Source organism: Culex pipiens, chromosome 1 (genome assembly GCF_016801865.2).
Source record: "Culex pipiens pallens isolate TS chromosome 1, TS_CPP_V2, whole genome shotgun sequence".
NCBI lineage: Eukaryota > Metazoa > Arthropoda > Insecta > Diptera > Culicidae > Culex > Culex pipiens.
The window spans coordinates 132,655,893-132,674,889 of record NC_068937.1 but is presented as its reverse complement, the minus strand read 5'-3'; the positions used below and the strand labels follow the sequence as shown (position 1 = coordinate 132,674,889).

The 18,997-nt window shown below is 34.5% G+C and overlaps 1 protein-coding gene across 2 annotated transcripts in view; it reads left to right on the top strand.

Moving 5' to 3' along the window:
- The window catches only part of LOC120431685 (hemicentin-1), a 444,046-nt gene extending 425,250 nt beyond the window's left edge, over positions 1-18,796 (top strand). For both annotated transcript variants that reach the window (XM_039596803.2, XM_039596810.2), the window contains exons 8-11: positions 8,583-8,704; positions 13,508-13,688; positions 13,815-13,988; positions 17,532-18,796. In XM_039596803.2, the coding sequence (XP_039452737.1) occupies positions 8,583-8,704; positions 13,508-13,688; positions 13,815-13,988; positions 17,532-17,765 (711 nt within the window). In that variant the 3' untranslated portion in view covers positions 17,766-18,796. The remainder of the gene's footprint in view (positions 1-8,582; positions 8,705-13,507; positions 13,689-13,814; positions 13,989-17,531) is intronic.
- Positions 18,797-18,997: the final 201 nt, after the last annotated feature.

Below are 18,997 nucleotides of genomic sequence, written 5' to 3'. Positions count from 1 at the left end.
TATTTTTTTAAACACTATTGAAAAAACTTTTTTCAACAATAGTGCAAGGACCTTGTGTGGCTTACCCCAGTACATGTTTTTAAAAATAATAGTTTTGATAAAAACCTTACTAGTGGGAAAAGATCTTAAAAATAAATTTAAATCCTATCAATGTCACCCTGGTTAACGGTACGTTTTTATTTGTACTTACATAAATTTTCCTGAAAATTCAGATTTTACAAATATTCTTACACTGAAACTTTTAAAGTCAATTCAGGAATTGTTACTTTTTCATAACACATTTCAAAAATAATAATATTTTTTGATTTTCGAGATTTTTTGATATGTTTTAGGGGACAAAAATCCGCAACTTTTGAGCTACAGAGAAACATGGTCAAAAAATCTGCCGCTGAGTTATGATTTTTTGAAAAACTGGTGATTTTTGGAAAAAATCGAAATTTCATACATAAATTTTTTTTGACCTAATTTTTTTATGCAAAATTGAATTTGCAATCGAAAAGTACTTTACAGATTTTTTGATAAAGGGCCCCGTTTTCAAGATATAGCCACCGAAAGTTTGATTTCAGCGAAATATTTGCAGTTTTTCGATTTAAAAAATAGTGACCATGAGTGATCTTTTCCGAAAATATTTTTTTTTGAAAAGTTCAGAAAATTTGCTATAAAATTGTCTAAGAGACATCGAAGATTGGACCTCTGGTTGCTGAGATACAGCGGCTTAAAGAAAAAGAAACAAGAAAATTGAAATGTTCTAATTCTCACCCAAACAACCCTCCATTTTCTAATGTCAATATGAAGGGTTGAACTTTTCAAAAAAAATATTTTTAGAAATGGTCACTCATGGTCACTATTTTTAAAAATCGAAAAACTGCAAATATTTCGCTGAAATCAAACTTTCGGTGGCTATATCTTGAAAACGGGGCCCTTTATCAAAAAATCTGTAAAGTACTTTTCGATTGCAAATTCAATTTTGCATAAAAATGAATTCAAAAAAAATTATGTATGAAATTTCGATTTTTTCCAAAAATCACCAGTTTTTCAAAAAATCATAACTCGGCGGCAGATTTTTTGACCATGTTTCTCTATAGCTCAAAAGTTGCGGATTTTTGTCCCCTAAAACATATCAAAAAATCTCGAAAATCAAAAAATACGTATTTTGGGAATTTGAGTTCTTGTGAAAAAAAAGTTTATAAAAAAATCGGGAATTTTTTTTTCCGTGTAACTATTTTTTATTAAATAGTCCTTAACAATACCTACAACTTTGCCGAAGACACCAAATTGATCCAAAAAATTTTCAAAAGTTACAGATTTTCGAATATTTACGTACCATTTTTGTATGAACAGCTGCCAAATTTGTATGGAAATTTATATGGACAAACTAATGATGCAAAATGGCTTCTTTGGTCATAGAGAAGGCCCCCACAAAGTTTGAGCCAAATCAAAAAATACAAATAAAATCCATTTCCGGTTTTGGTAGAGAATTGCTCACTAAGAAGCAATTCTCCTCAGTTTTCAGGAAAAAAAAAACAAATATTTGTATTTTGTTTTATAGCCCAAACTTTGTGGGGCCTTCCTTATGACCAAAAAATGCCATTTGGGTAATTGTTTCGCCCATTATTTAAAAAGATATATATATAGGTACAAGGGAAAAAATGCCGATTTTTCTCGACTATTTTTTACAACAAAAAAATATTTCCCAAAATCTGCCCAAAGCCACCTTCAATTTTATTTTAACTGTCTAAAAAACATTGAAAAATGGACCTCTGGTTCCTGAGGTACAACGAATAAATGAAATGAAATCAAACAAAATACTGAAAAATTTAATCTGTTTAAAAATTTGGAGTCAAAACCACCATTTCAAAAGTAAGGCCCTTATGAGTTTTTGGCCCTCTTAAAGTTGAATTTTTTACCCATTTAAATATTAGTTTTGAATTTAAATATTTGTTAAAAATGTTTTCGAAGAGATAAAAAAAATTGTTTCATTTTTCAACATTGAAATTTTCAGTTGTTTATATTGGCCCTAGAAATTGGGTGGATTTTTCGTATCTCAGCAACGAGTGGTCCAATCTTCAGCGTATCTTAAGTATTTTTATAGAAAAAAATATGAACCTTTCGAAAAAAAAATGTTTAGAGGTAGACACTCGTAAACATAATCAAACTAATCGAAAAAAAAAAATTGGTATAATTAAAATAAAACATTTTGGCTATATTTTGAAAAAAGCGCTTTTAATGAAAATTTCCATTATGAACTTTTCGATTGCAAAATTTTTTTACATTAAATCTGAAGTCATACAAAATTTTAGAGAATTTTTTTTATTTTTTATGTTTTATTAAAAAATCATAATAATTCATAACTTTTTAGGCGGATTTTGTGCCCTTAAATCAATTAAAAAAAATTAAAAAAAAACATAAAAATGGCAAAATTTTGATAATTTAACCAAAGGGTGACATAAGCATTGACAAAAACACTGTTTTTTTCAAATCCAGTGCAGTACTTGTTCGGCAACTGGGCTGAGAACGTAGCCCAGTGCCGCTCGTTAACTGGGCTGAACAAAAAATAACGAGGGGACCACCGATGCATAATATTTCCCAGATGAAATTTTAAAATAAAAGTCACTCAAATTCATTTACAATGCTTACTTATCATATTTTCAAAAATTTAAAATCAGGACTAACATTTCAAACGGGCCAAACATTCAATATCACGCCCATTTGAAATGTAAGTCTTGATTTTAAATTTTTGAAAATATTGTTTTCGAAAAGATCGGAAAATTTCACGAATGTTTCATATTTTAACATTGTAAATCGGATTTATAGTTGCTGAGATATCGACATTAGAAAATGGTGGGTTGTTTGGATGACACTTAGAAAACATCAATTTTCCTGTTTTTTAACCTTTGCATGGCAATATCTCAGCAACTATGGGTCGTATCAACAAAGTTCAAAAAAGCAAAATATAGAGAATTTTCTCAGCTTTACAAAAAAATTTTCAAAGGTGAGTAAACATGGGGACTAATTTTAAAAAATGAAAAACTGCGACTTTTTTCAAAAAAGTTACCTAAAAATGGCTTCAACTTGAAAACGGTGCACTTTATCAAAATTTCACTAAAGTACTTTTTGATTGCAAATTCGATTTTACATCGAAAAATGAAGTTGAAAATTTTTTGCGACCAATATTTGGATTTTTTGAAAAAATCTGTATTGATTCAAAAAATTATAACTCAGTCAAAGATTTTTTGCCCATTCTGGAAATTTCTGAAAAGTTGGCATTTTATTTTCTTTTAAAACATATCCAAAAATAAAAAAAAATTAAAAATAGTGTTTTTTTTGCAAATCAAGTTTTAGTGTTAAAAAGTTAAATAAAAAAATCACCAAATTTTTTTTTTACCGTGTATCATTTTTTTCCAGTGTAGTCCGTATCCATACTTATAACTTTGCCGAAGACACCAAATCGATCAAAAAATTCCTTCAAAAGATACAAATTTTTGAATTTTCACACATCATTTTTGTATGGACAGCAGCCAAATTTGTATGGAAAATTATATGGACAAACTAATGATGCAAAATGGCTTCTTTGGGCATACCGAAGGCACCAAAAAAGTTTCAGCCGGATTAAAAAATATAAAAAAATCGAATGACCGAAATCTCAGAGAATTGCTCATTTGTAAAAAATTAACAATAAATCGTAAACCTTGGTATTTTTAAGGGTTGACTTAAGAAAGATTTAGCAATGTTTTCCTAGAAAGATGTGGTAAATAGAATTAAAAGTGAATTATAAATGTTATTAGTGGTCGTGAGATATCGCCACTAATGAGCGATTATTCAAAATTTAACTTTTAACTTGTGCAATATGTAGGGATTTTTAAGGCAAAAAGTTGAAACATTGTTGGAAATTAATTTTTCTGAAAAATTATATATTTTTTAATTAATTTAAAAATCTGCTTTCACAATGCTAGTAATATAAATCTTAATTCAAACTGAGGAAAAATTTTTTTTTTTTTAAATATTTTAAATAAACCAGGATCCCAACGTGTTCCCCACTAGCTTACGCAAAACATTAGCTTGCAGCTTGTTCGTGACATTTGCATTTTCCGGCCCCCATTTCAAATCCACCTCCTAAACGGGAAACCGGGCACCCTTCTGTGGTGACAACTGAAAACACTTCCCACCCTGTGTGTGTTTTTTTTTCTCATTCCCAAGTTGGTCCCCAAAATCCAACGGTGTCGCCCGAAAGGCGAAACCGTTTTAACCGGATTTGCAACCAGCTCAGCCACTCGCTCTCTCGAGCGAAGAACAAATAGAATATCAAAATCAATTCTCGACTGGGGACTGGACGGGGGCCGAACAAAGTTCGTCTTGTTGGGCCGGATTTTTGCAAGCTGAGGCTGTCGTGACGATTTGTGCCGACCGGGGTGACGAATGGGGTTGGGTTTTTTTTTGTTTTGGAGAGGAGAGCAAAAAATGGGTTCAACCAAGTGCTTAAGCGGCTTTCAACTTGAAGCATGGGATCGGTAGTGACCCGGAAAATAAGTGCGAGTAATTTGGATTAGTTGGGAAAGGGTTCTTGCTTTGTAGATCTCATTATTTTTTTAGGTTACGTTTCTATTGCGGACTTCAGAATTGAGGTATCGATAATGCAATTTAATTTTTTTTTTCAAGTGTATTGTGGTAAGTTTTTAAAAGTGGCATTTTATTAAAGTGGTATTCTGCTGCGGGAATCATTATGTGGGAAGTAGCCTAGACTCACACCTAAATAACTTTATGAGTTGTAAAGGTGTGAATCTCGACTGTTTTTCAAATATTTTTCTTTCAGTAGAATACAAATATTTGTGATTATCTCACTAGAGATTTAAATTCTATCAGGTAAGTCTTTACTTCAGTTTCAAGTTCTGTCAAATGTGTCAACTCTGTCATCTGTCAATAGCATTTAAGTTGTCTGTGATCAGGGAGTTACAGGGGAGCTACATCAAGCTTGTTCAGACTTTACATTCCCAGCGAGCCTTCCTAATCTCGGTCCCACCAGTGATGCATAGAACAGCCCTTCTGAAAGCATTGTCCCCACCCATTCCAGCAACCAAAAGCTTACCGTCACCAAATATGCATTGCAAATGTCCCTCTTTCCTGTGAGTTGTGGCTGCCGAATCCCTAAAAAGAGCCCATTCCGTGCGTTGGTTCGTCCGAGTGCAAATTGTAGACAAGAGGACTCGTCTGATTTCTCTGCGAAATTCTGGACCGAGGTGACAAAGTTGGGAAGGCAACTTTGAGTCCCCCCCAAAAAAGGGATTTAAGTGAGGGGGAGAATTTTGAAATTAATGTTTGTGTTTATTTTAATACTTTGGCTGGTTGGGAAATCAAACCCAAATCCCACGTGGACCAAGTTGACGGTGCTCGACACTATCGACACTTGTCTCTGATGATGGGTTTGGAACTTTCCATTGTTCGAGCTGAGGGATGGACAAAGTTATTTCCAATTTAGTAGAGTGGTTCTCGGGAAAAGTTGCCCCCTTCGGGAAGGCGATACACCACCGGGTCACAATTTGGGGAAACAAAAGTTATTCCTTTCCATAAACCATTTGATTGAGCTTTTTGGGGTGGAGGGAAGAATAATAGGACAGATCATCCGGCCAACCGCAGCCACATCAAAGTGTCGTAAAGTGAGGTCCGCCTGTGCTCGCAGAAGCTTAATATTGTAATCAATCGAGAGAAATATTGTGTTCAAGGGTGGTGAAAGCTCCCACGATAAGGTGATTTCAGTGGGTGTGGGTTGTAAAAAATTGCTATGGTGTTGTAACGGACTTTACGAGAGACTATTATTAGAAAATTGAAGGTAATAAATACGCGATAATGACAGAGTAGAAAAAAAGGACATTGTGAAACTTTCAAATCTGTATAACAGTATTTCTTCAATGAATATCATTTTAACTTACTGAAACAACAGCTCAAATAAACCTAAACCAACAAATTTATTCAAAATTGCATCACTTATAAACTCACCACAATATTTTTGATTCACCACACCTTATTAACACGCATTTGACAGTTGCTTGAAACTGTATTTACGCACAATACTTCCACAGACAAACAAATGTAAATTGCAGATTTTTTCAAATCTTAATTCCAATCATTTCTCGATAGCGCCATCTAGTTAAGAACACTGCTCGAAAATTGTTGTAGTGTTAAGTTGAACAGTTTCAATTATTTGTCAAATTTGGGGAAAATAACTGTGTTGAATTGAAAATTTACGTGGTGTGTTTACGAGCATTCAAATTGACCGTTAAATTGTCAATTAATGAATAAATTTTAAAAAAGTTATCTCTGTTTGTCTCTGCTACCAGAATTTCGCAAATCACCCGTCCATCATCATTCCGTCAGCTCGTAAAAAATCATTTACAGCGCGCTCAAAACAACAACAACGCCATCACGTGGCAAGCGCCGGTACTAAAAAGTGACACTAAAAAGAAAAGAGAGCGCGATCGCGCTCCAAATTATTATGGAAAAAGCTTCTTTCGCCCAGAAATGTCATTGTCACAAGACAGGTTCTGTTTTCTCGCTTCTCCCCGGAGTGAAAAGTATGAATTGCCATCGACACTGAAGGAAAATGACACCCCAAGAAAAAGTTTCATCCCGCGCCGACAATTTTCCCAGGTTGTAAAACGGTGGTGTTTGTGTTTGTGTGTTCGCTCACACACCAAAAGTAGCGTAATATAATAAGCGTTAAATTTGGCATCAAACAAAACGTCATAAACATGTACGTTTACTGACATCGAGCGTCGTCGTCACCGTTTTGTTCGCCACGAAAAACAGACACTTGAGAAGGGAATATCAAGAGATATTGTTTATTGAAAGCTTCTTTTCTTTTGGGTTGGGTGTGAGAGCAATGTCAGTGCGGGACTTAATCTTGATCCTTGTTTTCCAGAAAATGGGAAAGATGATTGGTTTCAGTTATGCGTGCGGGATGGGGCGTTTTGTTCTGCTGACAAAGCATGTTTCTCTTTTTGGCAAACCCCTTTTCGTTCTTTATCTGAAAGCATTGATAAGCAGACGTAAATATCTTTTAGAATCCCTTCAATCAACAAAATAAAGGTCAATTTGAATGATAGCGATAGTGATAGAGCCGGGACCGTGGTGTAGGGGTAAGCGTGATTACCTCTCACCCAGTCGGCCTGGGTTCGATCCCAGACGGTCCTGGTGGCATTTTTCGAGACGCGATTTGTCTGATCACGCCTTCCGTCGGAAGGGAAGTAAATGTTGGTCCCGGACTAACCTAAAAAAGGTTAGGTCGTTAGCTCAGTCCATGTGTAGGAGTCGTCTCCCTGGGTCCTGCCTCGGTGGAGTCGCTGGTAGGCAGTTGGACTAACAATCCAAAGGTCGTCAGTTCGAATCCCGGGGTGGATGGAAGCTAAGGTGTAAAAAGAGGTTTGCAATTGCCTCAACAATCAAGCCTTCGAGCACCTAGTTTCGAGTAGGAATCTCGCAATCGAGAACGCCAAGGCAATGCTGTAGAGCGAATAATTTGATTTTTTGATTTTTTGAATGATAGCGAACTCACCACAAAGTTTTTGAACTCACCACACGCTTTTAAAGGTTAACTTCATGGAGTGCGTGTTCACAACTAGATGTCTCTGTTAAGAAGTCGTTCATGAGCATTTTCCTAAGCAAATGAAGAAAGATTTTAGTCTATTTGTCTGTGAGCCGAAGATGGCCAATGTTTAGAGGAATGAAAATAAATTGCAACAAAATCCACCGAAAAGCAGAAATAGTTTGTGCGTGAAGACAGATTCAAGTTTCAACTGTCAAACGCTTGAAAAAGAGCTGTGGTGAATAAAAACTTTCCATGGTGAGTTTCTAAACATTCAAATTGATCGTTAAATTATGTTGTAATGGATTTCAAAGCGATTCTTGAATGCCTTTATCAAAACGTCAATTGCTTTGTTTGCCGCTTTCGGATGAAATTTGTCATATTTTACGCAAACACTCCTCTTCCCGGCACAAACATCATTCAAAGCACACCTCAAAAAATCCTTTCACCAATATCACAGTGATTACGCTACTATTGGCTGTCATCGTGAGCAGCTTTTCACGAAAAACCGCGAAAAAAAAAGCTTCCGATTTGACCTCGCGATTTCGTTTTTGTTCTTTCTCAGTGCAAGAGGGGTGGGTCAAATTCCAGTGCATACTGAGTTTGGTGTCCAATCAAATATTGACCTCCCCACCGCGTGCGAGTATCTTTTGATCACAGCAAAGCCTTTTCAATATGTGCGACGAACAATGCCGTGTGAAAGTTTGGTTGAGTGAACGGACGGATAACTCGATTCGGGGGGCAATTTTGAAATTTCAACTTTCAGAGATGGGAAAAATAAGAAAAAAAAACCTAAAAATCTATTTTTAAAGAAAACAAATATTTAAGCATATTTAATTAAATTGTTAAAAAATTATAAAAACAGTTCTGTTAGAACTTTTAAATAGCATTAAAAAAACACAAAAAAAATAGACTTTTTGAAAACAACACAAAATGAGTCAAAAAAAACAATTTTAAAATGTCCAGCACTGAAAATTTCCAATTTTTTATCATCCTTTATTTCCAGGTCTCGTGGTACCAGAACTCATTTCCGATTCAGCCGACCGACAGACGGACGATGTCATCGAGGGGAAACCGGCACACGCTCACCATCCGGCACGTCCAGCAGGAGGACTTTGGCAACTACAGGTCAGTGGGGTCAGGAGTGCATGAAGCGAAGGTGGTTTGTTCAGTGTTGGGTCGAAACAAATATTAGGTTTTTTATTAACGATTTAAGTTATAATTGGGTTCTACATAAAAAATTCGGCGCATGTTTGAAAATTATAACTACAGTCCCGACTCGATCATCCGAAGCCTCGATTATCCGAAGTTTCGATTATCCGAAGGTTTGTATGGGACTTCGGATAATCGAATCGTAACCAATTTTTTTTCTCATTATTTTAATTTCTTACTTTAAACATCAAATTCGAGTTCTGCGACCCCAATATATTCAAATTTAAATATTTGATTGCCCTTTTAAATTGAAAAAAAGCATTTTTTCAATATGTTACCATCGCCATTTGGTCGCCATCTTGGATTTAAAAATGCTAAATCGTTTTAGAGTAGTTTATGGGTCATATAAGCTCTACCATCAAAAATTCAAATTTTGTGGACTGTATTCTTCAATAAAATTAATATGTTTGAATACCAGTTTTTTGCCCAATTTAAAAATAGAGTAGTCTGAAAAATATTTTGCAAAATATTTCAAACAATAATATAATACAGTCCGTAGTTGAACATCCGAAGTCATCGCAAAAATTTCAAGTCTTAGGATAATGGAAACATACAGATTCAGAACTCAAATCTGACTTAAAAAAAAAAATCAAACATTTTTTCTTGATTCAATCACCGAAATCTCTACAGAAACATTCGGATAATTGAGAACGGACTGTTGAATATCGAAAAAATACATGTTTAAAACTTACTCGTAATTTATGTACTGTCTCCTAGAAGGTTTTTTTTTAATTTTTCCTTCTCTTACCAAATCCGAACCAAATCCAATTACATCAAAATGAATTATAGTACAGAGCATAGTTGAAGGGAACTCCAAAACTCTATTAGGTTATAAGAAATATGGAATTGTAAATTGATTATTTACTAATAAAATAATTTGAATTGAACTTGAATTATGTACAGTCAAAATATTTGTTTACTTTTTATTTCATTATTATTTCAAAATCACTTTAGCATAAAGCAAATTGAAAGATGTATGCAGGCTTCAAGCTAAACTAAACTAAACTCGCTTATAATAAAAATTTCTTGGATTTTTCGAGAAACCTCAATATTTTCGTTGAAAAATGAATTCATTAACATAACGTAAAATGTTTTGCATTAAATTAACTTTTTAATAATATCTTAAAAATCATGCAAATTAAAAGTATCTTCAGCTTAGTTATGAGTCCAGGAAAAAAATCTTGACGAAATATTTACAATGGCCTGAATAGTGCCTCAACAAGTCTTAAAAAAAAATACAGGAGCATAACTTTTTATATATAATACCATTTCAACGTGAAAATAAATAAAACAAAGTGTTTTTAAAATGTTTTTTTCTTAATCAGCATATTCACTAAATGGTTATATGTATATAAAAAACTGGTCCATAGTGTAAAACCTAAATTTTTTAAACATTTAGGAAGGATTCCCTATCCCAATCCCACTCTCTAAAAATCACAACTCAATGATAAAACAGACTGTTTGAGAACACAGATTGGAAAAAATATGCAAAACCCAAGAGTTTTTTTTATAATTCTTTTGATATTTGGCATTACTGTTTTTAAAATATAATGCAATTGTGGTACATTTGTGACATGTTTTGCTTAAAAATTTCAAATTTATTTTATGTTCCTTTTCCTCGAAATGGACCAGAGCTGAGGGCCAAACACCCCAGACTAGTCTTACTCAATTTGGTTGTTAATTTTAATCTTGATTACGATTCAATACAAACAATTAATTAAAACCAAAAAAATAAGAAAAAACCCGATTTAATCCCACCTGGGTGAGATAGAGCCTTTCTTTCTAAAGAATATAACAATGGTAGAACATTTTTCAGTTCATAACATCGACTTTGTTTATTTATAACGTCAGCACAAAAGAAAGTCTTATGATGAAAGCAAGTATTATAAATGATATTATTTCCAAAAGAATTAAAAACCGAAATTGTCACCAAAAGAATATTTTCAATCGTACAATATGTTTGTATGTTTGTAATCAAAAAAGCGTTTATGACAAACGCGATCATAGCAAGCTTCCCATGCGCCAGTGACAACGCACTCCGTGGTTTTGGTTTTTTAGCTTCGGTACGAGCCCTTTTGTGTTGGTATTTTGGTTCATCGTTCCAGCGCACCAAGCCAAGCAAAACCGAGGTACAAGTGAACCGCGTGTGCCGCACAGTGCAGGGAAGCTAGCCATTCAGCTTCTACGAAAGTGATAGAGTCAGAGATAGCTATTTTTACAACCGCACCACTACACACTCAATCGAGATTACCTTAGGTAGAAAGCCATAGTCGTCGCCAGCATTGAAAAAAATGAAAACTATATAAACGATGAAAAGCTTAGAATGCTCCTATTGGAATCCAATGAACCCTGTTAAATAAACTTAAGAAAATGAAGTCTACATTTAGGCGATTTTAGGAGCGCACGGGAAACAAATTGATTGTAGCCGGATGAATGTCCTATGTCACAAAAGTTTTTGCATAAACATTGGACAGTTATGCAAAAACGGACAGGGCAAAAGAAACCGAAAAGCTACGATATCTTACATGTTGTAGGAAACATCGGTAGACAAGCTACTACAAAACGAGTATAAGTCGAGCCACAAAATATATGCGCCAGCATTCTCGCGCCAGTATACGAAGCTCAACTTGACAACTTGTCGACTTGGCGACGAAGCGTCGGAAATCGATGCAGTGTGATTTTTTGACGATTTTTCCTATTAAAATTCATGCTGAATCGACATATTTACGAAGATGAAAATGACGTCCAGCCTTAAAGTAAAACCTATACCTTTCTTTAGTAAGAAAGGCAAAAAGTAAATCGTTCTAAAAATTGATCGGGATTGCCGATCGATGTCGAATTTGTTTCAGATGCTCACTCATGGTCTGTACTATGAATGTAGCAAGAAATTTTGAATAAAATCAGAAATGAATGTTGGCGAAGGTCACCAGGTGGGCTTTTACCTTTTTTTAGGGATTTTTTTTCTATTGGTAGGTTAATGAAACGGCTCTAACTCCAGAACCAGATTATGGATCTGGATGAAAATTTGGGAGGTTGTAGGGCTCGAAAAATGCAATTTTTGAGATAAATAAAAGATATGAAAATGAAAAAATTTGACCATATTTTCATTTGAAAACTGGGTATTTTGTTGAAAAGTCTGGCCGCATCCGAAAACAGATGGATATTTCGAAATTTGCGCGGCAACTCGCCCAGGTTCAGCACACTAGCTTTCATCTGCATTTAGAAGAATCGAAATCGGATATATGGGAGCTGAGAACGGCGCGATACAAAATTTTGCAAAATTTTACCACATACGAACATCACTCGACCTCCACGGAATTTATTTTCTCAAAATTCAAGGGTTGGAGTTAGACGAGTTCTGTCAAGGTGAATCGATAGAGCGTCGAAAATCGATGCAGTGTGATTTTTTGACGATTTTTCCAATTAAAATTCATGCTGAATCGACATATTTACGAAGATGGAAATGACGTCCAGCCTTAAAGTAAAACCTATACCTTTCTTTAGTAAGAAAGGCAAAAACCCTACCATTTGAAAAAAGTAGAAGATAAATAAAAGACCTTCTCAAATGCAAGGGCTGAATCTCAAATATGTTAATTTGAAAGATCAGAAATTTTCACAGAGAATTAAGTTTTAACGTCAAAAATCGGACGGATGGTTGCCAAGCTTTTGCCATTTCAAAAATTAAGGTAACAAACACCAGGAAAAATCAATTTTTCTCAAAAGCTTGGCGACTAATTGGCCGAATTTTAGATTGCAAAAATAAAAATTGTAGTGGGTTTCCACAGATTTTTGATACTCTTTAAAAAAAATGCTACTCGCTTTTACCTGAAATAAATACTTAAATGGCTTTATCATGAAAATAATCCGATTGCAGGGAGCACTGCTCATTATAAAAACGAGAAATGGGAAAAATCATTAGACAAACAAAAAATAATCCGGAATTGCAATTTATTGCGTTGAAAAAATATTATTCAGTTATCTTTGGTTTCTGAACATCATTTATTAAACAAAAATATATGTTAGTAAATTAGAGTATTTAGACTTGATATAATATTTTCAATCAAAAATCATTCTGATTTTTTTTCTCGGAAATTTAGAAACTTTATATGTGATAAATTTGAAATAATTTACCAATTAAATATCAAAGTTGGCCAAACGAAACTATTGGCACTACGCCCCCCGGGGCATGGCCTTCCTCTAACGTGGGATTTCTGCTCCAGCGCCTCTGACGAGACAGGAGAAACCGGGACCGACGTTTTACTTCACCATCCGATAGAAGCTCTGTGGATAAGGCGGGAATCGAACCGCAAATTTAAGGTTGGCCAGTCGACCGCAAATTTGACCAATCTATTTTTCATCGACACCGCTTTTATTCTTCAAAGTCTAGCGATCTTTTTTTTTGGCCCACGTTCAAGTTTAATCATGACTCAGCTTGCACCACCAAACTACAGCAATCCAGATGAGCAGATCTCCAGCATAACCCACAACCACACACACACACAGACTCACTACTAGTTTGATTTATGTTTTTCACCGCCGGGAAAGAGAGAAACGAAGTAGAGAGTTTGGGTTTGGTTGTCGATCGACCCCAATTTCACCGATAGCCGAGGCCACACTGGCCACACCACCCTCGCGACTTCATTTTTCATTTGCGCGATAGTTTTTTTTAACCGTTTTTTTTTCTCCTTTCTCTCTCAATTTTATTTTAAAAAAACACAGTTGCGTCGCGGACAACACGTTGGGGCGGTCCAAAAAGTACATGGAGGTATCGGGACGGCCGGGGCCGGCCGAGTTCGTGTCAACGCCGTGGAGTCGCCTGCCGGACAGCTACAACCTAACCTGGAAGGTCGAAAGCTACCCACCGCTGCTGGAGGTGCGCCTGCTGTACCGGAAGTTGATGGTGAGTTTTTTTTTTTCGACCGACTATGATGGAATTCTAATTTTCGAACGGGAAATTACAAATCTAGATTGGATGTGACGACTTTTTATTAAAGCAAAAATCAAACCTTTCCCTTCCCCCAACCAGATGAACGAAACGTTCCAGCAGCCCGGTCGATGGCATGACGTCATCCTGACACCGTCGCCGAGGCCCCTCTCGGAACCGCTAACCCACGTGATGGCGTTCACGTTGCGTGGACTGCTGCCGGCTTCGGTGTACGAGGCGATCGTCCAGGCCAAGAACCGATACGGATGGAATGAGGTAAGGTTCTTTGAAGGTGATAGTATTTATATTTCCGTTTTAAGACAAAAAAAAGTATATTTTACAAAATTTAAATCGAAAATACCAAATTTAACACTAATTCTGAACAAAAGTTACAAATTTTGTTAGAAAATGGTGATTGCAATTTCGTGACTTTTTCAATATTATCACATAAGTTAGTGAATCATCAATGGTACGACAAGCTTCCGTAAATCACAAAAGACTCACAATCGATTGTACAGTGTATTTAACCCTTATGAAACAATACCCTATCAGTAGGACTAGTGATTTTTCGCGATTTCGCGGAAGCCGCGTAATCCGTGAAATTTGCCCCTGGCCGTGAAATTGTGTAAGCACCGTGAAATGCCGCGAAATTTTAAATATTTCATTGATAAATCGCTTCTCAGTTCATTTAAGCATTATTTATTATATTTCAAATACTTTACAACATTTTTCACAAGCATTTCGGATGTAGTTTCCAAACTAAACAAATATTGCTTGTCAGATTTAGAACTATTTTTTAAAGATATTGTTCATTAAAATATTGTATGAAACGCAGAAATTGATTCTACATTTCCAGCAAAATTTATTTATTCCTCAAAATTCCAAAAAGATTGTAAAAGAACATTATTAAACACTACAATGAAAGAAAACACAAAAAAAAGTTATTTGTTGAGCATTTGCAATGTATTATAATTTTCTGCAATTATCAACTGCTTTTATGAGTTTTGCCTAAAATTTATTCAAATACTCGAATTCCTCTATTGTTGAACCTAGGAAAACAAATAATGTTTTATATATTGTTAGTTTTATAACACTTGTTTTACTACTTCTTATCTCAATGAAATTAAATTAAATTTGCTGAATCATAAATTTAACTGACGGAAATTCTCCAACAAAATTTCAAAATAAATCCAATACATTTTTTTTCAAAATAATCATTTGTGTCAGGAGATTCTATCTGCTACTAACTTTTAAAACAATTTTCTGTTCATAATTACGCTAAAAGAGCTCATTTTTACATTTATTTTGAGCAGTTTTTAGAGTACCGTGAAATTGCCGTGAAATTCCAATGTTTTGTAATTGGCATGCCGCGAAATTTCGTTTTTTTGCCGTGAAAAATCACTAGCCCTACCTATCAGCCTAACAACAAACTTTCTTGTCGATTAGTGTCTTGGATAAAGTTTTAAGTATTATTAGGGTAACAAAGAAAAACAAAATTTGCTCAAAACATGTAAACTTAAAAAAATGAGAAATGTTTTGACATATAGACCATCGCAATTTGTTTCTAAAAAATCTAAAAAAAATATTTTTGATTAAAATTTCAGACTATTCAGAATACATAGCATAATGCTTATTTAAATAGTTTCAATGAAGTAAAGACTTTTACATCTTATTACAAATTTTAAATGTTGGGACCACAGACGACAAAGATTGAGAATTCTCGATTAAATTTTCAAAAGGCCCTATCTGCATAGGAAACCCATGAGGGATAGGTTGTTTTGAAAATTTAATCTAGAATTGTTTTTTTTTTTTTAAATTCATTGATATTTTGCAAATTTCTGATAGCAGCAAAATTTAAAATAAAATAAAATTTGTACTAGCTTTATAATTAACTTTAAAAATTGCTATTTTAAATACATTCAATCAAACATTTTAAACTTTTTCAAAGAAATAGTGAAATCAACTAGTCAATTTTGTTATATTTCATTTATTATTACTTATTTTCATGGGAGGTATGAAATAAATGCATTAGAAACTCATTTTCATTAAACACTCAAACATCTAAAGTAGAGTTTTTGACTTTTTTATCATAAATTCCCCCCCCCCCCTTTCCTTTGAAAAATCCCCTTAAGTTAGGGGGAGATGTATTTTTTTAATTTAAATTTTCATTGAAAAAACTTGTAAAATGTATTGATTGTAAACCATTTAAAACACATTGCCAAACGTTTAACTATGCATTTTTTATCAAATTTTTGGATTTTTATCTTTAAACCTATTTAGAATATTATTTTAGTTGGGTTTGGAAACATTTTTTTAATAAATTCATTGATATTTTGCAAATTTGTGACATTAGCATAACTGTTTAAAGCATAATGTTATACCTAATGCCTTTTTGAAAATTTGGCTTAAAATTCCAAATTAAGCGAGAGCATTGTTCGAAACAAGTTTAAGACAAGTTTTTTACATCGAAAAAGCTATCTAAAACAAATGGAACACGCAAAACCGAATGTTTATCGTCAAAATCGGTTGTCTCAAAAAATAATTTGGATTTTTTTTTTTTTAATCTCAAAACCTAAAATTGATTTGGCTCATTTTTGATAAAATAGTATCTTGGCCAAAATAATTATCCATGTTTTTTTTGTTTTTTTTTTTTTTGAAGGTTAGGCCGGTCCTACTTGAAATAGAGAGGTCAAAAAATTGCGGTTTTCGACAAGTTTAGTACACTTTTGGACTCGACCTTCACCGATTTGGACCAAACTTGGAATGAACGTTCATCTATCGATAGTTAACAGAAATCCCAAGTTTGGTGCTGATTGGAGCATCCCTCTATTTTTGGCACCGCCCTCTTTTTTGACGATTTTCTAAAAAACTTTTTTTTCTTTTAATCATAACTTTGCAACTATTTGAGCAAAAGACTTTCTACAGGTTGCATTTTATAGAAAATTGTCCAAGGAATTCGATAAAAATAAAATTTTAACCCTTAAATGCCCACTAATATTATATTTTAACGTTTTAAGTATTAAAATTCAGTTTCGACCAATTCCTTATATTTTTATTTGTTTTATTTTATCACCATCGTGTTCCCCGGACAATTTTACATAATAATCAATGTAGACCTCAAACTAAAATGAACTATTGGCGAGATACAGCGATTTTACTGAAAAAAGGTTTATTTTGCGCTGCACTCTGTCATATGAATTCAAATCCGAAATAAGTTTCTCACATATAAAAACCGAACTATGCGGGATTCATCCCTTTTTGTTGAAAAGTATACCATGTACTTCCGAGTGCTGCGCAAAATCAAACTTTTTTCAGTAAAATCGCTGCATCTCGCCAATAGTTCATTTTAGTTTGAGTTCTACATTGATTATTATGTAAAATTGTCCGGGGAACACGATGGTGATAAAATAAAACAAATAAAAATATAAGGAATTGATCGAAACTGAATTTTAATACTTCAAACGTTAAAATATAATATAAGTGGGTTAAAATTTTATTTTTATCAAATTCCTTGGACAATTTTCTATAAAATGCAACCTTTAAAAAGTCTTTTGCTCAAATTAATTATTTTCATTTAAAATTATTGCACAATAACGTTTGATTTTCCAATAAAGTTATTTTTAAATATTGACCAAGATTTGTTTTAAATTGGTTTGGAAGACACACACAAATGCTGTAAACCCCAAGAAGTTTTGATTGGATGATTGGACTGAATCGTTCATTTTAGAACGATAGTACGATAAAAGGACTGAAATCAAATTTGTGTCTTCAAAATAACCATATTCATCTTCAATTTATTCGTCATTCCTCTCCCACCAGGTCAGCGACATCTTCCAGTTCTACACCCAGCGAATATCGTCCGACCTGCACTCGGAGGAAATGCAGGTGGCCAGCTCGACGTCCCGGAGCGGCGCCACCTCCCTGCACCGGCGGCCATCCTCAGCGGTCACGGCCTGGCCCTGTCTGCTGGTCCTCACCGCAGCAGCCACCTTGCTCAGCCGAAGGCTTCTAACTAGCGGCGGCAACGGCGACAGTCTACAACGAAATCTCTAAGCAAATCTCGATACATATTTAGACAGTAGTTCAACGAAGTCCCGGAATGGAACCACTAGTCGGTTACGGGTTGAACCCACCACACACACACACATTCACACTGAGTCATTCTGAGTCCCGAAAAAAAGGGAAATTTCTTTTAAATTCATTATAAACTCCCCGATTCTCTGTACATTCTGTCCCCGCACGTCATCACAGCTCTGTTCCTAACCTTGGAATGAAGCTCACTTTTTACTACCCCGTCGCAGCGAATCCGTTTTCCACGACACTGACCGATCTCCGGTCACGACAACAACAACAACAAGAAAATGAAAGGAACTGTCAAACTCGAAAGTCTTTAGCAAATAATACACTTAGAATAAGAGGAAAGACTACAAAGTAAAAAAAAACACGAAAAAAGATTATATAAAATGTAGTTCGATAAGCAAGCCGTAATTTTATTTTTCATTTTTATCTAATGAGTAAAAACAAAGAAGCGAAACCAAAAGTGAGTGCGTCTCGTTTCGGATCAGTGTTGCCATCATCACGCATTGTAGCAAAGTTGTAAATCGTCAAGTTTTTTGCACCATCCACAGATCACACACACACACACAGAAGCAAAGCATAACATCTATTGGACTAATCGTACTTATAATCCGGATTAAGAAATGCAAATGGGAAACTATGAATGAAAATTTGAGAGAGTGAGTGCGAAAAATGTTGATGAGAAAAACGGGGGAAAAATGCTCAGCTAGTGTCATTGTTCGCAGATTAAGTGATCGTGTCTAGAATAGATTTTGAAAAAACTTCATTTCAACGCTTAAAAGTGACCAGAAAACTGTGTTTCTTCCTTGCATCTTCTCAAAAAAAACGTGTATATTTTTGTACATATTCGTAAGTATCAGTTAGGGTAATTTTAATCACGAATAAACAAAAAGTCCATGCCAAAACACGGAAATCGTTGCTTCTCACTCTCTTCTACAAAGTTTTGCATGTATGTGTTTCATTGGCAAGCAAACAAAAAAACGTTTTCTTTGCGCACCTTTAACAGTGTTGGTGAAAGCCCGCGCGTCGCTGATAAGTCTGTATATCTGTGTATAGGTATGTAGGGTAAGTGGATGTAAACAAATCGTTTCGTTGTCTTGACAATTATGAGGGGAAGTGTTGCCATTTTGTTTGATATTTTTAATGAAAACTTTAGCATTTTTAAATCATATTATTTGATTTTTTTTACTAAAACGTCATACTCGAGG